General features: G+C 45.2%; 3 protein-coding genes across 5 annotated transcripts; 1 reads left to right on the forward strand and 2 right to left on the reverse strand.

Moving 5' to 3' along the window:
• The first annotated feature begins 271 nt into the window (after positions 1-271).
• LOC137894596 (ubiquitin-conjugating enzyme E2 A-like) lies at positions 272-3,188 on the forward strand. The gene is made up of 6 exons (XM_068740032.1): positions 272-417; positions 1,001-1,081; positions 1,345-1,370; positions 2,033-2,122; positions 2,233-2,321; positions 2,413-3,188. The coding sequence occupies exons 1-6, from the start codon at positions 374-376 to the stop codon at positions 2,539-2,541; spliced, it is 459 nt and encodes a 152-aa protein (XP_068596133.1). The 5' UTR covers positions 272-373; the 3' UTR covers positions 2,542-3,188.
• Positions 3,189-3,207: 19 nt separating this feature from the next.
• Positions 3,208-7,543, reverse strand: nkrf (NFKB repressing factor). 2 transcript variants are annotated; one of them, XM_068740033.1, is made up of 4 exons: positions 7,463-7,488; positions 7,232-7,390; positions 6,826-6,944; positions 3,208-5,896 (listed from the first exon to the last, which is right to left on the reverse strand). In XM_068740033.1, exons 3-4 carry the CDS (start codon positions 6,920-6,922, stop codon positions 3,687-3,689), a joined length of 2,307 nt encoding a protein of 768 aa, XP_068596134.1. In that variant the 5' UTR covers positions 6,923-6,944; positions 7,232-7,390; positions 7,463-7,488; the 3' UTR covers positions 3,208-3,686. The 2 variants fall into 2 exon arrangements, with proteins under 2 accessions (XP_068596134.1, XP_068596135.1); XM_068740034.1 differs by lacking the exon at positions 7,232-7,390 and having other exon boundaries at positions 7,463-7,543.
• Positions 7,544-10,003: 2,460 nt separating this feature from the next.
• septin6 (septin 6) lies at positions 10,004-22,292 on the reverse strand. 2 transcript variants are annotated; one of them, XM_068740873.1, is made up of 10 exons: positions 22,263-22,292; positions 20,602-20,716; positions 19,156-19,351; positions 18,132-18,318; positions 16,916-17,077; positions 16,187-16,283; positions 15,363-15,531; positions 15,091-15,223; positions 14,801-14,991; positions 10,004-11,086 (listed from the first exon to the last, which is right to left on the reverse strand). In XM_068740873.1, the coding sequence occupies exons 1-10, from the start codon at positions 22,290-22,292 to the stop codon at positions 11,077-11,079; spliced, it is 1,290 nt and encodes a 429-aa protein (XP_068596974.1). In that variant the 3' UTR covers positions 10,004-11,076. The 2 variants fall into 2 exon arrangements, with proteins under 2 accessions (XP_068596974.1, XP_068596975.1); XM_068740874.1 differs by lacking the exon at positions 10,004-11,086 and adding an exon at positions 11,567-11,591.
• Positions 22,293-22,771: the final 479 nt, after the last annotated feature.

Consider the following 22,771-nt stretch of genomic DNA (forward strand, 5'->3'; position numbering starts at 1 on the left):
CAAGTATGGAGACGGGGTATTCTGAACTATGTAGAAATTGTTTAGCTGTATTTACAACACGTTCATAATGTTCTGCCAGAATAAGCAAGTATAATAGCTAGTAAGACATAAAATAATAATGTTTGTCTTAATCTATTTGGCTATAAAAGACACCGATTTACAGTCTGTCGAAGTTAATATCCCCTTTCCTGCGTCAGTGGGAGAGCCCTGAGACCAGCGGTGGCAGCCAGATATTTGACTAGCCCAGCTATCGGTGGGTAGCAGGGTTGGGTTTAAAGTATTCAGGCTAAATGAAATAAAACAAAACAAGTATTCTTACACCTGCTGGTTGGTTTGTTTCCATGCTAAGGATTGGGGCTTCTATATAAACAGGATGTCAACACCAGCCAGACGACGTTTAATGAAAGATTTTATGCGGTAAGCAAAAAAAAAGTAAAAGTGGCGCTAGCTAACGTGAATAACCTCAGACTAGCGTGTTAGCATAGTGCCGAAAACAAGACTTGTAAACACTGGCTTGATTACGCTCTTTGTAATCACATTGTTCTTAAATTGCGGATTATTAAACTTCGGTCTGTTTATGCTACGAAAAGGCACAATCTCGTCAGCGTTGCCGGTACGATAGCGCGGGTTTCAGCTTCAGCAGGATTTTGGGAGTGGTAAAGTTGATGTGTTGATGTTCCTGAGCTGCAATAACGATGGTGCGAGTTGTTTTACTACGTGATCGCGTGTGGTGAGTATTTTGTTACCGGGTTGTACAGGATACAGTTGGGTCTGCTGTTCAGATGGACCTTGAGAACCAAATGGAAACGTGTTGCTGGGATCCATACTGGCCCTGATACAAGTGATCAAGGGGGCTGCCACCTGTATGTGGGCATTGATCGATCAATGTCTAAGCCGGGGCGGGGAGAGATCAGTAACCATCTGCCCTGTGGGTCGCTGGACGATGGGCACCGATATTTAACCAAAAACAAGCATTCCTCTTAACTATCTGTATCTGTAGGCTGCAAGAGGATCCTCCAGCTGGAGTCAGTGGGGCTCCGTCGGAAAACAACATCATGGCGTGGAACGCTGTCATTTTTGGGTAAGGAGATCTGTGGATGACGCCGGGGTGAATGCAGGACATGATACACAGGAGGAGGTTACTTCATAGAAACATCTCAGCACCCGTTCAAGCCATGACGGTTGTCAGGACGTAAACGATATCCATAGTTCACATGTGAGAGGGGTCATTAATTGACTCTGAAGTATTTTACACACGTGTTGTTTTTAATAAAGATGTAACAAACGCAGGATCTTACCTGAACAGGTCTTGTTATGATTGAAATCCTCTTGTACCTCATCTAGGCCAGAGGGAACGCCGTTTGAGGATGGTAAGTTCTCTCTAAAGCTTTACGTCCAAAAGCCATTGAGCTTCCTACACCTGCTGTGTCTCGGCAGCTGAGCGTCGTTATGAATCTAAACGTTGAGCTGAGGAACTTGTGAAGTGTTGCTTTGTATAGACTTCAGGAACAGTCCGGTGGCGCTTTGTTTTGACATAATAGTATACAGGGATCGCATGGAGTGTTTCTTTCCCCCTTACAAATCCGAGAATGGTAAATACATATTTTGTACATTAAGACAAATCAATATCGTCTGTGGGTCATATAAACATTTGTTCCTAATACAGTATAGTTCTTTTTAGCTTCTCTTACGCACCACAGAAATCACATCCCAGCAGAGTTAAAAAACGAAACGAGTCAAGACACAGATTACGATAAATTGATCATTTTGATTACCATAACTGATGTTTTGTGATTTATGTCTGAAGTTATTTTGACTCTGAATTATTTTGTTTTAATGAATCCTATGTTAACCCGCCCGAATCTGCCAGGTCGGCTTCTTTCTCACATAGATCCTCACTAAGACGACGCCTCGGAGGCAGAGGGCGTCATCACGGCCTCACTCTAGAGATTTAGGAATTCACTTCGCAGAGGTTCTCTCTGCTATGGGAAGTAATTTCAATTTATAGTTTGATATACATTTGTACTTTCAGGAACCTTCAAACTTACCATTGAATTCACAGAGGATTATCCAAACAAACCCCCGACAGTGCGATTCACCTCTAAAATGTTTCACCCAAACGGTACGTGTTTCACTTACGGGGCTAAATGTATGCGCCTCCAGCTGCAGCGTTGGGAAGACGTTTCGTCCGTCCTTTGTTTGATGATTTCTATTTCATGTGCTCTTTCGCAGTTTATGCAGACGGCGGCATATGCTTAGATATACTTCAGAACCGTTGGAGTCCGACCTATGATGTCTCTTCAATCTTAACTTCTATACAGGTGAAGCGGTTTTTTAATCGTCAAGTAATCACGCGTGTGATGACCATCATCAGGGGACGCAACCCGCTGACGTTCTCCGTTGTGTCTTTAGTCTTTGCTGGACGAGCCAAACCCCAACAGTCCGGCCAACAGCCTCGCGGCGCAGCTGTACCAGGAGAACAAGCGGGAGTACGAGAAGAAGGTCTCCGCCATCGTTGAACAGAGTTGGCACGACTGCTGACCCTCGTTTCAACATGAAGCGTCCAGTTCGGGATCAAGAACCCGCAGAAACGTTAGCCTCTCTGTCGTTACATTTGTATGAAGTGTTGCTGCACTCGTTCATGCCGAATGTTCCTGCTGGGCGATAGCAGACGTTCGTTCAGAGTTAATGCACCTCGTTACACCGGGTTACTGATACACGCCTCAACTTTCACACTTTTATTTGTACATGAGGTAAGACTGGATGAAGGCGACCATCGGATGTGCTTGTGTTGACGCACACTTCTACAAATCTACAGATAACAAAGGCCTTCGTGCGTGTTTATCTCAACGGCATCTCTTGGTTTTATTTTCTGCATTTCAGATCTTCTTCTGTGGTAATCTTTCTTCTTGATCTCATGCCTTTGATTTTTCTGTAATGGTCTAGATTTTGATAAATATCTATACATATATTCAACCCGGACACAATTCCAGCCAGATTTATAATGCCGACACACACAGTGGTAATGTGCTGTTTGTAAAGAACTCATCCGAAATAATAGGTTCATTGTACCGTTTGAGAGAGGACGCCTGTTTTCAGATTATATAATCCCGCAGGTAACCCATGTAACGAACTGTACATTGTCTTGTAAATAAAATAGTACACTGGTTGTATTTGTACAAACATAATCAAGTCTGTTCATTTTTAGTCGTTTTTGATTTATTCAGTTACACCTGTGGAAAGAGACAAGCACTGACATTCACCAAAGTTCCTATCTTTCGGTGCTACCTGTGGAGCAATCTCCAGGTGGTGAGAAAAAAATAAAACATTGTTTTATTGCTGAACAGATTTTTCACCGTAGTGAGGCGGGTATATCCTAGCACTGATGCTAATGCCTCTAATCCTTGTCAACTCTACAATGTTCACAAGCAACCAGTGGACAAGTTGCATATTCTGCGTTTGACATAACCACAACATAAAAACACAAATTTAGGGGACATGTCAAAACCTTTGACTGGTACTGTAAATATTTTTGAAATGCTGCCGGAGGCAAAGTATTTATGTAAAAGTACATTTATATGGGAAAGGAATGCAGCAGCCACAGGTAGCGTTCCGACTCATTTATCCCACAGAAAGACAATTATGCCGTTTTGAAATCCAAGACGATTCGCGCCTCTCCATGCAAATTAGTGAGAGGCCTGAGGCTTCACCAGCTCGTACCTTCCGACCTGACCTTCCTGTAGAAGCTGACCAATGAGCTCGTCTTTCTGTACCTTTCGACTGACGATGAGGAACCTCTGCCGCCCCTGCCCGTAGGACTTGCTTCGCAGGCCATACTTCTGCGATATCAGGTGAATCTGCTTGCGTTCGTCGTTGTTCAAGTCGGTGGCGAAGCGAAGGTCGTTTTGTCGTTCTGAACTGACGTAGTTGTGAATGATGTCCTCGATGTCGCGCTTGCTGAGCTGGATTCCAGCTTTGCCCGCGTCCATACCCAAGCCTTCTCTGGAGAACTGCTCCTTCACTCGGATCGGTTCGGCGATCCCCTCCCCGTCTCGCCCCAGCCCACCTCCTCGCCACCCCATCTTGCGGAGCAGCTGGTTTCCGATGTTGTCCTCCTTTATCTCCTGCCTCGTGGCCTCCTCGCCAGAGCGAGCCAGGATTTGGGACCGCGATATCGCGTCGCCGTTACCCTCCTTTCTCAGGTTGGACTTGACCACGGCCTGAGTCTGCCTCAAGGTGGCCAAGGCCTCGTTGGCTGCGATGTGCTTCACCGTTTTCTTGGGCCCAATTCCCGCCGCCACATATTGTCCGTCCAGGTAGACTTCACACCTCCAGCGGTGATCGTGCAGAACGGTGAACTTGTAATCAGCGGCCATTTTGTTAAACTGCGCCGTGTCGTTAATGATGCAGATTGCATTGTCAGAGTTCTCCAAGATGACCAACTCGCTCAGGTGCTTCTTCCTGCCGGCCGCTTGTCCGAAGTGCGCGCCACAGTCTGGCTGATTGTACCCTCTGCAGTGCTGCGCCGGAGTTTTCTGCCGTTGCCGCTGCGCCTGATTCGCGCGGAGCTTCCTCACCGCCTCTTCGGCCGCCGCGTGCTTCGAGGTCTTCTTCGTGCCCGGCGCCTGCGCCACCAGCTCATCCTGCAGGAACACGCTGCACAGCCAGGCGCCGCCGTTGGGGAGCGTGTCAAACCGGTAGTCGATCTTCATGCGGTTGAAAGCAGCAGAATTGTTGAGTATGCAGATGGCGTCGTGAGCGTTGTCCATGACTACGAACTCCGTCCAGTGCTTCCGCTTGTCGGGCTCGTACTGGCTCTTAGAGCTGGGCGTCGCTTTATCCTCTGGATTGCGGAGCGCGGGTAGAAACGCCGGGGTCGGGCTGTGCGTCTGGCACACGACGATGTCGTTGACTATCGAGCGTCTGTACTTGCGCTGCACCCCGCGGACTTCCACCGATTTCAGGAAGAGCTTTACCGCTTGCTCCGAGGCCCGGTCCCGCGCCCCGTTTTTACTCCCGGAGTAACCGGTGGCGAGATACACACCCTGGCACCGCAGCTCGCAGGCGTAGCCGTCCGTTGGGACCTTCCTGTTCTTTGGTAGGTCCGCCTGAGGAATGTCCTTCAGGTTGACGTAAATATACTCCGGATTGGTCTTGCAGGCCTGAATACTCCGACTCAACATGAAATTATAATTCGGCGACTCACTTCCGGCCGTGAACATGACGTCGCCAGACGCGCCGACCAACGCAGACGCCACATTGCTTATTAGCCTTTGCTTCGCGTCCAGCGTGGCCTGAGACACGGGACTGGGCATCGGGGAGGAGCCCAGCAGAGAGGAGGCGGGACTGCTCGTGCCCGGGCTGTCGTAGGCTCTGCAGAACGGCCTGCTCGATGACGGCCGATCCTGGTGGCTGTACCCCAAACCCTGACGTTCTCCCAATCGACTCCCTCCGGCGTATCCGTTGTCGCGGTGGGGCTGGGAATAGGAAGCTGAACTCCGAGACCGGCGGTCTTCGTAGTAGGATGTGTAGTCCTGCTGCGTCTTCGACATGAAGTTTGAAACGGAGCCGCGTCCTCCGTAACCCAGCCCACTTGTGCTACCTGGAATCATTTCTCTGTTTCTACCTCTCTGGGAACGCCAGGAGTCCGAACTGTACGATGGCATTCTGTCGTAACCGGGCGTGAGGGAAGAGGAGGTGCCTTGCCCTCTCTCAGAGTTCCACTGTTTCGCACCGTATGACTCACTCCTCCTGCGCTCCTTATCATTCTCCTTCTCATCAACGCCGCCACCTCCTCCTCCTCCTCCGCTGCTTCCCCCACTGACAAAGTGAACAGGCTGGAATCGAGCTCGGGAACCAAATTTTGACACAGGCATTTTCCTCATGGGCTCGTCTTCTGCAAGAACATGACACAGGCGCAGGGTTAGAAAAGCAGCAACGGTGCCTTGTCTGAATCAGGGAAGTGGCAGATTTATCAGTTCTAATCTCAGATGGGCACAAAGGGGTTAATCAAACTTTTTGACTCGCAGGCCACAGTGGGTTCTAACATTTGTGTGAATTGATATAAATGACATGTAAAAGTCATTACATGAAAGGATTTGGTAACATTACAGGGAAAAAAATGGAACTTCGTTGTGTTCGCGGTGTAAAAAGTGTAAAACATATGACAATAAAAAGCTAATCTTAAAAAGGTAAAATGAATGAGGTTCAATTATAATAACTGTTTATGATATAATTTGGACTAGTCCGGCGGGCCGGATTAAAAAGCCCAAGGGGCCGCATACGGCCCCTGGGCCGTAGTTTGCCCACGCCTGCTTTAGACCTTTCAAGAAACATTTCACTAAATTAAATTTGACCAATTCAGAAAAAAGAAATCCAAATCTGAATCCATCCTCAGAAATACGCAACTCGTATAAAAGGCTTTTTGTTTGCTTCCCATGGCAACATTTTTTTTTTTTTTTGCAATACCCCCGGTCACACGACCATAAGAGGCGACTGACATGAAATCCAAATATCTTAAAATAATTTCCTTGTACACACCCATTAAATACAGTGCAAGAAACAGGTTTGCTCTACTCCCCGAAGCAGTGGCACCATAAGGCTGCTTTAATATTGATAGGGTGACACGCTCACCCTGGAGCCCGGCCAACCTCCATTCTAATAAAGCCAGCCATCAAACATCTTTCTCGCAATCATCTTAAGGCTGTATTAACATAAGAGTTTCACTACATGTGACAACATCACTCATGTTGAGCTCGATCAACCATCCGTATACTTGCCGGAGCCGTGTTTCGGCATTAACACAAAAACTCAATCAGGACTCACTGCCATCAGAAGGAAAACGTCTCTTTTTTGCTTCAGAACTTGGATCAAAGGAGGGCATTCCGCCAGTCAAAGTCCCTTCTGCCATCACCAGCACCATCCAAATCAAATCCAGGCCATACCTGTTATTTGGGCCAAAAACATAAATTAGACAGCTTGTAAAAAAAAAAGGAATAAAATATACATCTTGACAGAATGAGCTTCCAGTCATTTAAATATTTCCTGGTAAACCAAAACTACTAGAGTCGTTATCCTGCATGAAGGAGCATCCAGTGAACGCGCTGAGATACGCAGCTGCATTTGGTGACGCAGTAGGCCAACGCTCCCCGACTGTTACGGGCTAGCATGCTTCGGAAGCTAAACGTCTAGCAACATTTACAGGTAACAAGCTGCAGGTTTACGCGCTCACCTTAAGGTATAGCCCCGGGTCCGTTTTATATCGCTGTCCTTCGGCTGAGCAAGTCGCAGCGCATTTGTTTACGTGCCGAGCCCGGTAATTTCGCGCTAGCCTCTTCCAGCTACCCACGTCTGCTAGCATTAGCCAGCTAGCCAAACCGACAGCATTAGCCTATGCATAAATTGTTTCCTGGGTCAGATTCAGTTATTACACAAGCCGATGTTTGATTTAACCGATTTTTACCGAGTCGGGTCGCTGAAACGAAACCCAAACCCTCCTCACAGACAGAGTTATCCGTCTAACGAGAAAGAAGCGTCCATTTTCTGGTCCGGCTACAGTAAAATCATGGCGTCTGACACCGCGCTGACCCAGAATGCATTGCCGCCGGACGCAGACAGCGGGGGGGGGGCTCGTGGTGTTTTTAATACCATGTTCTACAGACCAAATATATGTGTGTGTATTAACGAGATTTAAAAACAGATTTATTTTTAACGTGTAATATACACAAAGCTTAATATAGTGAAATGAGCCTCTGCATTTGAGCCTTTGGGCAAATTGGAGCTTGGTACTTGTGACTTCAGGGACTGTTTTATTTTTACCGATCTTTTTAACTCATCACTGATCCAGCACAAGGTACCGAGACTGTGGAAGGAGTCTATTGTTGTGCCCGTGGCCAAGATCAAACACCCTAAAGAGCTCAATGACCTTAGGCCGGTAGCTCTCACCTCAATAGCGATGAAAAGCCTAGAGCGATTGGTCAAAGACATTTTGACCAACCAGGTTCAGGGCCTGCTCGACCCAATGCAATTTGCATATCGGGCTAATAGAGGGGTGGATGATGCTACTGCCTCCTTGCTTAATTACCTGTACAAGCATCTTGAGGGCACTAAAACTCATGCAAGGCTTTTATTTGTAGATTTCTCGTCAGCTTTTAACACAATTCAACCACACATTTTAGCTCGTAAACTACTGTCCACTTTTAATCTAGATGCAGGTTTAGTAAAATGGGTACTTGACTTTTTAACATGTAGACCCCAGTCAGTTAGGGCTAATGGTGCTCTATCCCAGAAGCGGCTGTCGTCCACAGGCTCGCCCCAGGGGTGTGTCCTGTCCCCATTATTATTTATTTTATACACAAATGATTGCCGGAGCAACCATAAAGATAGGCATCTTTTAAAATTTGCAGACGACACTGTTTTAATCAGTCTGCTCCAGGATGGTGAAGTCGAGCATGGGCCAGTCGTGGACCACTTTGTGGAGTGGTGCGACAACCACTTCCTTAAGTTGAACATTAACAAAACTAAAGACATGGCTATCGACTTCAGGAAAATATCAAACTCAACTGTACCAACTGCAATCAAGGGCTCTCTGGTCGAGTCAGTTGAGTCATACAAGTACCTGGGAACTGTGATCGATTATAAGCTGAAGCATGACCAAAACTCTTCTGCAATCTGCAAAAAGGGTCTGCAGAGACTCTACTTTCTGCGCAGACTGAACACTTTTAATGTGGACAAAACTTTGATGGTCTTATTTTATAAATCTTTTATCGAGTCCATTTTAACCTTCTGTATAATTTCCTGGTATGGAAATCTCACAGTGCAAAACAAAAACAGTTTGTCCAGCATTGTGAAGGTAGCGAGTAAAATCATTGGCTCACAGCAGCTTTCCTTGGCTGAAATCTTTGACCGGCAGGTGTTGCGGAAGGCACGGTCGATTCTGTCCACCTCGGATCACCCTCTCTTGGAGGAGTTTGCTCTCCTACGCTCTGGGCGGAGATACAAGCTCCCCAGGATCAAGAGCAATAGATTTAAATTTTCGTTTGTCCCAAGTGCAATAAATGTTCTTAACCTGCACTAACCTTCACTTGTCTGCACTGCTCAGCAGCACTTTATTCATTAGGGCCTCCATCCCAGAGATAGGACAGATTTATTTTTTATTTTTTTAAGGTTGTTTTTATTGTTGTTTTACTTTACATGTTCCATGTCGTCCTGTGGTATTATTGTTGTTGTTGTGACCTCTGCTGCAAAGCAAATTTCCCCTTGTGGGACAATAAAGCTCTGAACTGAACTGAACTGAACTGAACTGGGCATCGACTCACCGACCTGATGTGTGACCTGAGACACTTTTAGAAACTCTGATGGTACTTACTTTTGAATTTGCTATGATACTTTATGACATTTACACACACAGAAAACCTCCATCCATCCATCCATAGAGTTCTCGGTCGACATTCGTCGACTGTTTTTTGGAACTTCCGATTTCATCCTGCGGGCTGGCAGAGCTGTCAGTCAGGACTGCCTATTAGATCCACCCCACCCGGGGCATTGTAACAGGGGGATGGTCTTACAGATCTGAACGTCTCCCCAAATGTCTTGCCTTTTCATAAATGTGGGTTATCTTAAGGTAGCGGTCCTTTGGAATTAGTAGGAGGCAGCATTGCTATTATTTAAAATGGTAGCGGACGTCCCATAGGGTCTGGCGGTTAGGATTCATGGGTTTCACCCAGGCAGCCCGGGTTCGATTCCCACCTTTCGAGCGTATTTTACTACACTTTGAGAAGGAAATAATGCCTCAGAACACTTATATACTCGTACACGCTGATACATCAAATACGAACTTCACAATACAAGAACAGCAGAACGTATTGAACATGAGTATGTGGCTTAAACCCATTGACTGAACTTCAAGTTCAAAGCTCTCAAAAACAATAATTATCATTATTAGAGGTAACCACGAGTTTCCAACCCTCTAAATACAAGACAGAGACTTTTTTATATTTGGCTCACAATTTCTTTTATTGAAAATGCACATCAATGGAATAAAGGTAAAGTAAGTTAATAAATCATTTAAAGTGTTGGTGAGTTTCTGACTACAAGAGGAGGTAACTGATACTAGAAAAATGTATGGCATTTTCTGACACAGAAACTTTACACTCAGTCACATCCAAAGATCACAGGTAATAAACAACCAGTCTTCACTTCAATACACAAAATATATCCTTATAAATGCATGACTTATTTTTTATTATATTCTTATCTGGGGTTCAGTTCAGCTCCATGGTATACTAATATTTGGCAAAAAAAGGGAGCTGAAATCATAGGGCAGAGAAAATATACAGTAATAATATGCACCATTTGAATAAACAGCAATTAAGTTGAAATAGACGGCAAAACTGACTTAATAGGGGATAAAACAAGCAGGTCGAAGCTCAAAGATCGCAGCCATGATGAAATAAATTAATGCATGCAAAATATAGAACAGGCTGGTGGAGTATTAAAGCACAGCTTGCTGTAATAAACGGCCAAAGCATGTGACCGCCACGGTATTCAACAGTAACATGTAAACATGGGCATCATCAAATGAAGCGCTGTGTACAAAATATTATTATTAAAATATTGCTTTGGCTTCTGCATTGTTAGGATTAAATAACGCTCGATTTGATTTCTCATTTCTTTCTGAAATTGAAAACGCCGTGATTTTAATTTCAAACCAAACTAGATTGGAGGAAACAACTGGCCGACTCGTTTCATCCTGGAGGTCAAGATTATTTTTTTGTTTGAAGATCACAAAGATTTTACCTTTAAATGAACCTCAACTGGTGATGGCTCACCCGTCTCTTTATGTACATTAAGACATTGGAGGAGAGTTAAAGTGTGCCCGTTTTCCAACATACCTGGGTTTGGAGCTTCATTAGGTGGTTAAGAAATACCATGCAAGGCCATACTCAGCAGAATGAGATGCGATGGAGAGAAGCACAAAAAAAAAAGGGGTTCGTACGGCGAGGAAAAACAGGAAGAGGTAAAGGGTGCTCATTTCTTGCTGAAGCTGCAATCCCCTCTTCAGGTGGTCAAGACAGATTAAAAGAAGCTAGAGAGACAAAGAGAAAGAAGGCTGGCAGTTAGAGAAAAGGCAAAGCCGAAAGTCTTTAAACAAAAAAAGTCATCCGACATCAGAGATAAGTTTAATTTGAGACACCCCAGCAGGTGCCAGAGCCGCCGCAGGCAAACACGCCTGTGGCATAAACACATGAAACTTTATGCTGTGCCTTTTGATTGTTTTTGAATGTAAATACTATTCAAATGTGATGAATTAATAAGCACACATGTAAACACAGCGGGAAAGGTCAGTTGCAGCAATAGCGGAAGACAGTTCTTACACAAATACAAGTAAAAGGCGAAGAAGCAAGAATTAGATCACAGATCGACAGCGAGACGCCGAGATATACACGCGAATGAACATTACAGGAAAGCAGGTCATGATTAAGAAACCCTGAAATGTGGGGTCCACAAAAGCGCCGGTGCCACATTTGAGGTACTCAGAACCCACAAAGGCTTGAGAGCCGAGGACCTACTCAGCGCAGAGCCAGGTGTTACTGCAAAGGAAAGCGAGACCACACAGACCGGTAAGCTGCTGATCAGGAGGGAAAGGCGCGTCTCTTGATGCACTGTGATCAAGGCGTCATTAGGAATCAGCGGTTTGATGCAGACACCTATCCGGCTTTAAGAGTTCAAGTATAAACACCAAGGAGCATCAGATTTATAGATCGAGAGGAGGACCTCCGATTATCTATTGCATTCACTGTGTTGTAGACATGATGTAATAACCAATTCATAACAAGTTATTATTAGTTAACTAGTAAAACACATTCATGCAACGTGGTACGCAATGATCATGGCCACAGTTGTAATGTGTGGTTAAAAATCGGCCTTTATTTTCTTTTGCTGGATCTCCCTTCTGTGTAACACTGATACAAACATTGGTCCCCGCAGGGCAACGAACATCAGACGAGCGTCAGTGCCCTCGTAATAACAAATAAAAAGAACGGTACAATTGCACTGACAACATTAACATACACATAAAAAATTATTTTTGCACATTTGTGTTTTAAGAAAGTGCAAATGTGAAAGCTAAGACAAGTTTGCACAACGCATGACAGTGAATGAGGTATGAGGTGGCAAAGACGTTAGGCTCGCAAACCATCCATGCATCAGGCCGAGAGAAAAAGCATCGGCTCGGGGGACAAAAATCTAAACGCATTAAACCGAAGCAAACACTTGGAAGCAAAACCTTTCAACACACATGCACTGGAAGTTAAGGGTAAACGATAACCGGCAACTGTTTGTCAATGCTAAATCAAGCACAAACAGCTTAAATAGCTCAAGGAAACACATTTGGGTATAAAAATCCTACTTTTAATAAGTACGGCAGGCTGAAAAACAGCTTCATAAAAGCCCACATTTGAAAATGAATCGTTAAAACACTAGGTAAATCTTCACAGACTTGTTTAAATGGTAAAGTCCGAAAAGCTTTTTTTTTTTCCCTCCTAAGACTGAAAGTTTCCCTGAGCGGCGCGTCGATTCTAAGATCGATGCCATCAAGTAACAGGAAAAGCTAGAAGAAAACATCCTGCCGTGGTTAAGGAAGCGGGAGCTCGGGCGTCACCGGTCATTCCAAGAGGACAATGGTGCCAAGATGACTTTTCAGAAGTCGTCACAGAACCTTCTAGAGCCGCCCTCAGCGCCCGACTTGACTCGTGCAGTTGCTGCAGATCGCCCCCGCTTGGCAGAATGCAGAGAATTCAAGTGATTTACAGTTTGGAAAACCACTTGTAATATACAGTATTTGTTTTACTGAGCCATTTAAACTGCTCCTTCGATCATTTTGATAGTTGTTTTCTCTTCAGATTTCTATTGATTCAAAATCTCCACAGCAGAATGTCACATTTGCGTTTCGGATCTGGTACAGATTTCGCATCGGACGGCAGCTTCCCGACAAAACCCTCTATGTGTCGAATCATTTTGCTTCCAAATGCAGCCAAATCTCCTCTTTGGAACAATATGACATCTAAACTTGAATGCAATAATCACTATATTGAATCCGTTTTAACATCCTTGCATTCGTCCTGCCTCTAATTCAATCTTTTCTGGTTAAACACACACGTAACTTTTCACTTCAGCACATCTCTGCCCTTCACAACCGTAGTCACGTAAAGTCACGTTCTAAAAAGCTCACTCCATCATGTAAGAAATAACTGAATAGAAAGCAAATATGGAATGCACTGATTTGCTACGTCGTATAAAAGGAGAGGCTTGGGTGGGAGCAAAGAAGGGATGATGGGGGTGGAAATTCATTCACAGGATGGCCACAAGGGAGCACTGTTTCTACAGGAATCCTAAGCTGGAGATAAGAGAGAAGGGTCGTTATTGCTTTCTTAGTTAAAAACACCACACACACACACACACACACACAGTGGCTACATCACAAAAACGTTAACAAGATAGCATTTAGAGGAGATCATGCTCAAGGAATCTCAAACGCTTTGAGTCGATATCGTTTTGGGTGTAGTCGTCCACATCTTTGAAATGTTGTTAGTGGGTTTGTCCCATCCCTGAGCTTTAAAAGTACGCGATTATCATTAGCACAGAATCCTGATCATCAAACAGCATCTTGCCCCAAGTTACTTAGATCTAAATTGCTTAAGGAGGACACTCGCCTCACTGTGGATTTGGTATTTGTATCGAAGAGAGGAGGGAAGAGAGGATCGTCGCATAGCTGCGAGATTATCTGCAAACATTTATGAGAAACTTCACCTCCGTCAGTCAAATACAATTTAGATGCTCAAAACACTGAAGATTTTCTCACTTTTTTCCTGAACTCTAATCGAGGTAAAGCTGAAAATTTGGTTGGTAATGTAACTCAAGAAGGGGATCTTACCAGAAGAGGTGCCTCATGCAGCATGCAGCAAGTGCGGCGGGGTGGGGGGGGGGGGGGGGGGTTAACTGGAAAACATTGATGCAACGCAGGTGACAAATGCAAATGGGGCAGATTGACATGTAAATAAATAGTAACCGTGAACTCTGTCTGCTGGGAAATGAAGAAAACACCGAGTCGAGGCTGAGGCGAGGTGAAACAGATCAATGTTCCAAGTATCCTGGTCAACAGCCGGTTTGAATCAGCGACCCACGGACAGAGGCGCATGGAGGAAAATAAAGCGAGAACCTTCTCAATGCAAGCGTCGTCTTCCTTTTCTAAGAGGCACATCAGCTTCGACACAAAACCAGCAGAGGATTCCCAGAAAGACGGGACGGACGACAGCCACCAACGCGAATCCGAATTCACGTTCATGGTCCGTCTCTGTGTTCCCGTCCGCAGTTCACACGTCGGAACTTTGCTGGAAGCGGGATACTTTCAAGGCCGGAATAATGACAGCTAATCATTTTCTCAAGCTCTCTGCACGGCCGACTTTCCCACATTGGTGATAAAACATGGATTCCAGCCAGCTCAACAGAAAGATTTGAGTTTAAGAGAGTTATTGAATTAAAGTACGCATTCGATGAGGCAAATATTAGGCAGACTATGAATGCGTGGTGACGGATATTAGCGCATCAGACTCTTGTTTGCAGCATCTGTGCACAGAAAGGGATGAATGACGAAGCGGTTTGCATTTTGGTTAGGGTACAGCTCAAAGGATTTAGTTGAATGCGCATATAAATAACCTCACGAGACGTAATAACATGCAGCCATGTCTTCCAGAGAAGACGGAGGCGAAGGACGGCGAAGGACGAAGAGAACAAAACTTACTTTTTCCTCTCTTTTTCCCTCTTGAGCGTGGTGGAGCCCCCTGGCTGCTGTGCTTGGTTCTGCAGGAGCTCTGCAGCAGTTTTTTTCTGTTTGAACATGTTGAGTTCATCGTCCAGGGACTTCCTCTTATCCTCCAGCTTCTTTTTCTCATCCTGATGGAGTTTCTTCAGACGATCAAACTTCTCATGCAGCTGCGAAACAACGCCGCGTGTTATTCGAGACGAGAGCGGAAAGATTAGTGACATACAATCCGTCAAGCTGCCGTTGGATCGTAAACGCAACGAGGGTACCTCTTTCTCGGCTTCTTTAAGCTCAGCCTCCTTCTCCTTGACTCTCTGAACAAACATTTGCCTCATTTCTTCTTCCTTCTTTTGCAGCTCACCCATGAACTCGTTCCTCTTGGCTTCGTACGTTTCCTGAAGACTGGGGGGCAACAGAAGAGAAAAGGGGCAGCTAGAAAACTCGTGTCGGACAACAAGGATGCCCCACGACTGGAGGGGCGATTCCTTTTAGCGCGGGGGAGGCCGCAGTGAGCGTGTACGAGAAGCCGTGCTTCCGCTACCTGAAGGGCTTGCTGTCGGGGTCCGTGTCCTTAAAGCCCATCTCCTCCAGCTTGCAGCGGCGGTAGAGCTCATAATGCCGAGTGTGCGTCTGCTCCCGCAGGTCTTCCATGTTCACTCTGATCAGCATCTCCCGCAATTTCACAAAGTCGCAGTGATTCTCGTTTTCCACTGCAGAGACACCGAAGATAAAGGAGATGCTGCTCATTTTAAGTGATGGCCTATGACTTAAGCATAAGAGTTTATTTTTGTTCAGTATGTTTTCCACAGTGGAAAAAGCTAGTCAGCCATCTCAGAAAAAAAACCGGCGCGTCGTGAGGGATAAACAACCAGAATGTTCATTAGCATAAAGACAGGGGAGGAGAAACGGCGAAACGAGAGGAAAATAATAACCAGACTAATAACACAAACATCCTGTCAAAGTAAAACAAAAAAAAAAGCTTTTGATGCCAACATAAGCTAAGTTTAATTTGTATTAAAAACAGGTGCTGCTTGGTGAACCCTCTGAGGACTGAAAAAAATATTTGATTTCATTACTAAAATAATCTATAGACAACTGAAAATGTGATCGACTTTGCACATCCTTAGAATACTGTGTGCTGGATAGATCATCATAATGCTCTCTCTCTCTCACACACACACACACACACACACACACTTCATAATAACACCTAACAGCAGCTTTAGGTCAGGTCAGCGTAACTTGGTCTTAGTAAATAAATAACACATTAACTTCTTCCCTGACATCACATTTCTAAATCTCTAGGCAGCTTTAGCGCGAGGGAGTGCGCCCTCATTTCCTGTACAGGACGTGACCTGGGCTTACCCTGCACCGTCCCCCAGGGGTACTGCCGGGCTTTCACCATCTTGTTCCCAATCTTCACTTCTTCTGTGCTCCCCACAACAGCAAATGGTAAATTACTCTATGGAGCAGAAGAGGGAAAAATAAAATTCTCAGCACCAGTATGCATTTAGCGCACGTACAATTCCACCTCTAGTAGCGCAGCGCCTCGACACATGAACGTAGCGCCGTGTCCCACGTCCAGCAGCAACTGTTACAGCTGCTGGACGTGGGACACGCTCATCGAGGCCTCCGCTGCAGCTCGGCTTTCGGAACCAAAACACACGAGGAATCAGGTCACAGTAGCACACAGCTAAGGATATATTCTTGTTTACTGTACATCTGACTGAGTCGTTAATCAGAACGGAGCCGAGCTGAGGATGAGACGTGAGCGTCTCACGCAGCGAGTCGGGGAGAGCAAGCATCCACAGATCAGACCTCGTAAACAGCGAAGTGAGCCTTGGCTCATCCGACAGCGAGTATAGATTCCTTCCCAGGCTGCGGGCTTTCCTGTCTGGCTGCTCTGAACACGCCCCCCCCCCCCCGCATGGGGCCGCTTCCTGACAGCCGGAGCGCAAACAGACGACGCCTGCCCCAAAGCCTCGTCGCGTTTATCTTTAAGTCTCAAACAGGAACTCATCGTCACCACTTCTTCTTCTTCTGTGTTTAAAAACAAGCGATGTTGGCAACAATCCAGCAGCGAAGCCGCCTTACGTTCATGGCGGAGTTGATCTCTGCCACGGACTCGTCGTCGATGGGGAACTGGTAGATCTGCACTCCGTTGCTGACCAGCTCACTGGTGATTTTGATTTTGAACTTGGCCAGCTCGCTCTTGGAGATTGCGTCGGACTTGGCAATGATTGGGATTATATTGACCTGCAGTTGAGAAATGACACTTAATGCAGGCTAAAACAATGACAAGGTTCATGCAACGCAAGACCCTCCAGGTTCGGGGTCGGCAACAACTTTTCCAGAACTCAATTTGAAAAACAGACATATTTCTTTTATAAAAACTGGCAAAGTAAATGTTAAAAATCACTTTATTCTGGACTCTTCCTATCAGACCATCACAGCGCCTCCCTCTACATCCAGGACCTCTGCAGACATTTACACACTCTTACACACAGAGCTATAAATAGCAGCAGACCTCCATCTCCTGCTCTAGATCACTCAAAGGGTGTCTAAACACGCTGCTAACAGCTCGAGTGAATTAACGCCGCTGTGATTTATGACATCTGCGTTATACAAACAGTAAAAGAAGCGCTGGAGCAAAAGGGGAAGCACGCGAGGGTCATTCGAGTACATTTTCAACCGGCGGATGAAAAAAGGAGACTTTCACTCCCACATTTTATTTATTTTTTTAACAAGCCCTGCTACATACACAATCCAAAATGATTTACGCTCCAACTGGGGGCGCCCCCTTTAACCGTCAGCAAGGCAGGCCCAGGGTCATGTGAACAGAAATACTCCCGAGTCTAGTCATGATTCATTCGACTCAGAGGGGCCGCTTCGGATGACGCCGTTGTCAGAGCTCGCTGGGGGCTCAGCTCGTGCTGGAATAAAAACTAAAAGCTAACTCTTTGTGGACGGCGCGTGCAAGTAAGCAGCCAAAGATCTCACAGAGACGAAGCCGCGGTCACCGAGTTGATTGCGTTTCACGGTTGACCTAGGCTGACGCATTAGCCCAGAAAGCAGACGGTTTGCATGCAGGCGGGGCGGCCCGGAAAACGTTTGTGATCCATGACTAGAGTAGACGGCTCAAACGCGGGAAGCAGGAACGCAACGTAAAACCATTTACCGCGGTTATTACTGAATGTTTCTCACCGAACACGTCAAGTGCAACCAGCGCTTTTTGCATTTTAACTGCATGACGCTTTTATCATACAAGCCACATCACTTAAGAACAGACGTCAAAGAGGGGTCTCGGCACCTTGCTGTCGAGTTTCTTCATGGTCACCAAGTCCAGAGATTTGAGCGAGTGTCCCGTGGGAGCAATGAAGTACAGGCACGCATGGATGCGGGTGTCGTGGTAGCTGTGAAGCGTCCGCTTGATTTTCAGTTCCTCCTGCAGGTATGCTTCAAACTGGGCATCGATGAACTCCACGATGGACTTGTAGCTGTGAGAAGAGAGAGGCATCGCTGAGATGCAAGCATTTAGACGCGTCCCGTTTTGGGCTCATCAGCATCGCCGTAAATCTTCCCGGTAACACCGGCTACCGTCGGTGGATGGAGATACATTTTATCCTTTAAAAAGCTTCCTCTTTACGTAGCCAAGAAATCAAGATTTCCGCTTGCACAGAAACAGAAACCCTTGTTGATGTCAAGTCGAGTCCTGCTTCCCACATCCTGCTGGAGTCTGCTCACAGCAGTGGAATGGACAAGGAGAAAGCTGTTTGACCCCCCCCCATGCATGGATGTCTAAAATACAGGAAACACTGAGAGCACCCCCAGCATAAACACAAGCAATTCACGTGACCGAGTTTGTGTCTGTTTTACTTCCTCGAGTGGTAATTTGAAACTGAAAAAAAGTGCAAAATGTAAAATAACCACAGCCCCCCCCCCCCTCCCCCCTCCCCTTGATTTGCTTCAAGAGCAGAGTTATCAATTACATTGTGGCTTGCGAGTGACGAACCAATAAGTTACTTTTGATGAAATGATAAATCCCAGGCAGCGGTCGACGACAGCAGCTTTAATCTTGTTTTGCTCCTGCTGCACAGAACAGGAAGACATCTGCATTTCATTCCGATAGTGTGAAACCCCCATCCTGGGGGCGCACGTGTGTGTGTGTGTGTGTGTGCGTGCGTGCAGTTTCAGGACTGAATGAAACCTGAAGAGGCTCCGTTCTCTTTAGGGAGTAATTGGACCGCGTGTCGACAATGAAATGTGCGTTTCGGCCCATTTCAGGACAAAAGCCTGCTGATCAGAAAAAGAACAAGTTTGCTTCTTGGACTCACCTGTCTTCTTTGTTGATCTGGTCTCCGAAGCCCACGGTGTTAACCACGGTGAGTTTCAGGCGCACGTTGCTCTCCTGGAGCTCGTAGGTGTTGGACTTGAGCGTGACGCCCGGCTGGTTGTGCTGAGTGGGCTCCCCCTCGAACTTGGTGTTGAACAACGTGTCCATCAGGGTGGACTTCCCCAGACCCGTCTCCCCTGAAAACACAAGCTAAATGTGTTCGTACTGGTGGATTTATACAAACCGTTATCTGGCGGTCAGTCAGCAGATGTATTTGAAGGCGTCACTTAAATCTACGATGCGGTTTCGTTCACGCTAATCGTTCCACGTCAACCCGGCATAAATGTCAGATCGCATTATTAATGACCTACTCGGGGAAAAAAAAAAAAAAAAGGACAGCCTAACAAGAGTGACAGAATGAATGTAGGATTTTTCAAATGCTTAAAAAAGAAAAGAAACAGGAACTGCTTATTTAATGTGACATCTTGTCAGACGACTCAAAAACAAAGCTCGCTCTGTGAGATACTCTATTTTTACTCGCCACAGCTCGGCCGTGTTTTTAAGTATCTTACTGTGTATCCCAGCTTTAAGAATTCAAAGCACAGCAAGGAGCTGAATCCGAGGGTTCTGTGGCCCGTCTCTTTCACTAAAAAGGGAAATATCTCAAGATGAAGACATCTTGCTTAAAGAAATTCATTTTCTACACTGGAACTATCCATCTTAACATTTTGCAACATCACCGGATCAAAATGGAAAAAACACGATCGCAATGTCTTTGCCTCCAGTCGTGCTTTTACTAGTGTGAAAAGTTGCTCCTGGAAGTTTGACACAGATGAACCGAAGTGTTCAGCTGGAAGGCAGGACTATGCTATGACACCAAAAAATAGCCACCACCGAAATCCCAAAAGAAACGTACACAGACAAGACATGGAATGCAGTAATGAAGTTAGCCCTCTAAATAGCAGTATAGCATTTAAAAAAGAACAATAGTGCAACATTTGATGTCGTGAACATTTGATTTAGCTCCCCAACAGGCCAATTTATAGTGTCGATATTAGAAACTGGAACAAAAAAAGTCTTGTTTCTCATTTAGTGTACCAAAATGTCCAAAAAGAATAAATAGTAACATCACCAAAATGACTCAGAGGAATAAATAATGGATCAGTGTGAGGAAGCGAGTCATGAAATGTTGCCAAATCGAGCTAAAGGGACGTATTCTCGTAATTATTTTTTACAATTACGCTGGTGAAAAAACTTCAAGATAATCATTAAATGAAATCAAATAATCACATGCGGACGTTTCTGAATCACCTGTCTGAAAACAAGAGCTTTCTAATCATGGTAATTGGAGCTCAAAAGCATTTGAATTGTGAAAAAGGAGGATTTTCCCCCAAAGACAAATAATTCTGATTTAACCTGAAAGAAAGACCAAAATAAAGACACTCACCGACACAGAGGATGTTGAAGCAGAATCCGTGGTTGACAGACTTGTTGACCAGCTGGTCAGGCATGCTGTCAAAGCCAACATGACCTGCCAGAGGGACAGACCGAGCACCCTCACCCTTTAAACGAAAGAATCAATATATAGATAAATCCATCAATCTGCAATTAGTTGAGGATCCCACACTTCTAAACACACCCAGGAATCGCTCTAACTGTCTATAATCATCATCTACATTCCACTCATTGCAGTTCTAAGGAGCAGAAATAATAATAATACAACAACACTGAAATTAGGATTATTTCCAGCATGTTCGATGTTCGTTTTTAAACATGAATTTTGGGTGCGAAGCAGCTAAACTCTTGTTTCCTGAGCTGCAACGATCTTCCCACGAGCAGAACATTTAAAAACCACAACTTGCATATATAGAAAAGTGCCACTGCTTATTTAAAAAATAACTGATTCGGCAATAAACGTACCCCAAAAAAAGCTCACTGCTGTGCCAGTACAAATGTTTACAAGCATAATATTGATGAACATTATGTGGAAACTTAAACCTCCCCATTGCATTTACGCTCGCCTTGCCCTGTTATACGCGTGTGTGGGGGCGTGCGGAGCATCTCCATCGCTGCCAATCTCCTGTTCTGCAGCCTAAATCTGTATTGCGAGGTGTAAGAAAGCAAAGAATTTGGATTATATGGCAAAGAAAGTGGTTTAAACCAGCTAAACCTCAGCTAACCGGCCATTATGTGGCCTCACAGAACACAGGGTCGCTTTCCAATGCGGAACGGATCTGGAGAAGAAAAACATTCCAATCGAAAGGGTCCATTTAAAATAAACTACACCATTTGATGCTCGTGGACAGTTGTGCGTTATTTGAATAGCTGAGGGAGTATTTGGAAACACTTGGGCTAGTCTTTAGCGGACAAACAGACTTCCTCCTCCTTCGGATGCGAGTGCAACATTCCTGCAAACACTCCTGCTTCACAATAGGAGCCACAGCCAAGTTACACACGCACGGCTAAATCGTGCAACTCTGCGTTCTTTCTGCAGATGCACTTTGAATCAGATTTTTCATCTCCAGGTAGAATCGCTTTTTTTTTTTGCTTTTTTTTGTCACCTTCTTATATGAGCGTCAGACACACCCGATAGAAGGAACCAACATAACGGAAATGGCTATGCTGAAACGGGGGGGGGGGGGTGTGTGCTTAGAATGAATCCGATGGATTTATAATCTTAAATTAGAGCTACCGGTAATTCAGAATATTTACACGTCATAAACGATGCTTCCAAACACCATGTCGTTTAAAAGTAGTTTTAGCTAACGACATTAGCACAGGAAATTCGTGGGCGTTAGCTTACGACAAACAACAGGATGAAAAGGTGTTTCAACACAAAACAACCGCCGAGCATCCTCATTCATAATTAGGAAATCTGAAATATTGATTAACGCACATTTAACATTTCTAATAGCTAATTGTAACCGCAAGACGCCTCGTTCCGCGACGAAACTGGATATTTGGATAGAAATGTTAATGGAGGGAACGGATGGAGAGAAAACGAGCTACACAGCCCAATTCCTTTAGGTTAGGATTAAAAAAAAAACGTTTCAAAAAAATATTCATGTTGATTCAGAAAACGGCATCAGGAGGGGAAATGCGACTCACCGCTTGCCTCGCTATCTCCGTGGACGCCATAGTAGTAGCCTCTGCTGGTGAAAGGGACGCTCGGCTGCGCTCTCTAGCTAGTAGCTGCTGAGCAGAGAGTCCCGCAGAAAGATGGAGTAGTCGGGCTGTACCACTATCCAGCAGAATGTCTTTGGTGACATACCGTACTCGTATCGCGCGTCATTTAAGATCGATAAGGTCACCATAAATATCGCATGCACTTTGGCTCATATTTTGAAAGTTGTCTTCCACACAACTGTGATTAAAAATTAGCACTGTGACGTGGGCTCCCCCGTAGGATTTCCTAGTGGTTTCACCCAATTCGAATGGCAGAAGTAAGGTTGCGTATGGGTGTTCCGGTTGATATATTAAAATCTTTGAACAAGAAGGTCCTAGCACACAACCTACATGAAAGATATTTGTACATTTCACAAATTAATAGCCTCACATTCGCTAAATAAAGTAGGGCATAAATAATTTGAATGACGTCATATTTGACGGCAACGCTG

The sequence above is a fragment of the Brachionichthys hirsutus genome, chromosome 6 (assembly GCF_040956055.1).
Source record: "Brachionichthys hirsutus isolate HB-005 chromosome 6, CSIRO-AGI_Bhir_v1, whole genome shotgun sequence".
Classification (NCBI taxonomy): Eukaryota; Metazoa; Chordata; class Actinopteri; order Lophiiformes; family Brachionichthyidae; genus Brachionichthys; species Brachionichthys hirsutus.

Excerpts from the sequence above, each read along its gene's own strand:
- septin6 (XM_068740874.1), bottom strand. The coding sequence starts at position 22,292 with ATGGCGTCCACGGAGATAGCGAGGCAAGCG. Across the intron at positions 18,319-19,155 it reads CAGATCAACAAAGAAGACAG|CTACAAGTCCATCGTGGAGT; the intron begins GTGAGTCCAAGA and ends CTCTTCTCACAG. Across the intron at positions 11,592-14,800 it reads AGGGAAAAAGAGAGGAAAAA|TAACACCTGGCTCTGCGCTG; the intron begins GTAAGTTTTGTT and ends TTTCCTTTGCAG.
- LOC137894596 (XM_068740032.1), top strand. The coding sequence starts at position 374 with ATGTCAACACCAGCCAGACGACGTTTAATGAAAGATTTTATGCG. Across the intron at positions 418-1,000 it reads TTAATGAAAGATTTTATGCG|GCTGCAAGAGGATCCTCCAG; the intron begins GTAAGCAAAAAA and ends CTGTATCTGTAG. Across the intron at positions 2,322-2,412 it reads CAATCTTAACTTCTATACAG|TCTTTGCTGGACGAGCCAAA; the intron begins GTGAAGCGGTTT and ends TTGTGTCTTTAG.
- nkrf (XM_068740034.1), bottom strand. The coding sequence starts at position 6,922 with ATGGTGCTGGTGATGGCAGAAGGGACTTTGACTGGCGGAATGCCCTCC. Across the intron at positions 5,897-6,825 it reads ACGTTTTCCTTCTGATGGCA|AAGACGAGCCCATGAGGAAA; the intron begins GTGAGTCCTGAT and ends ATGTTCTTGCAG.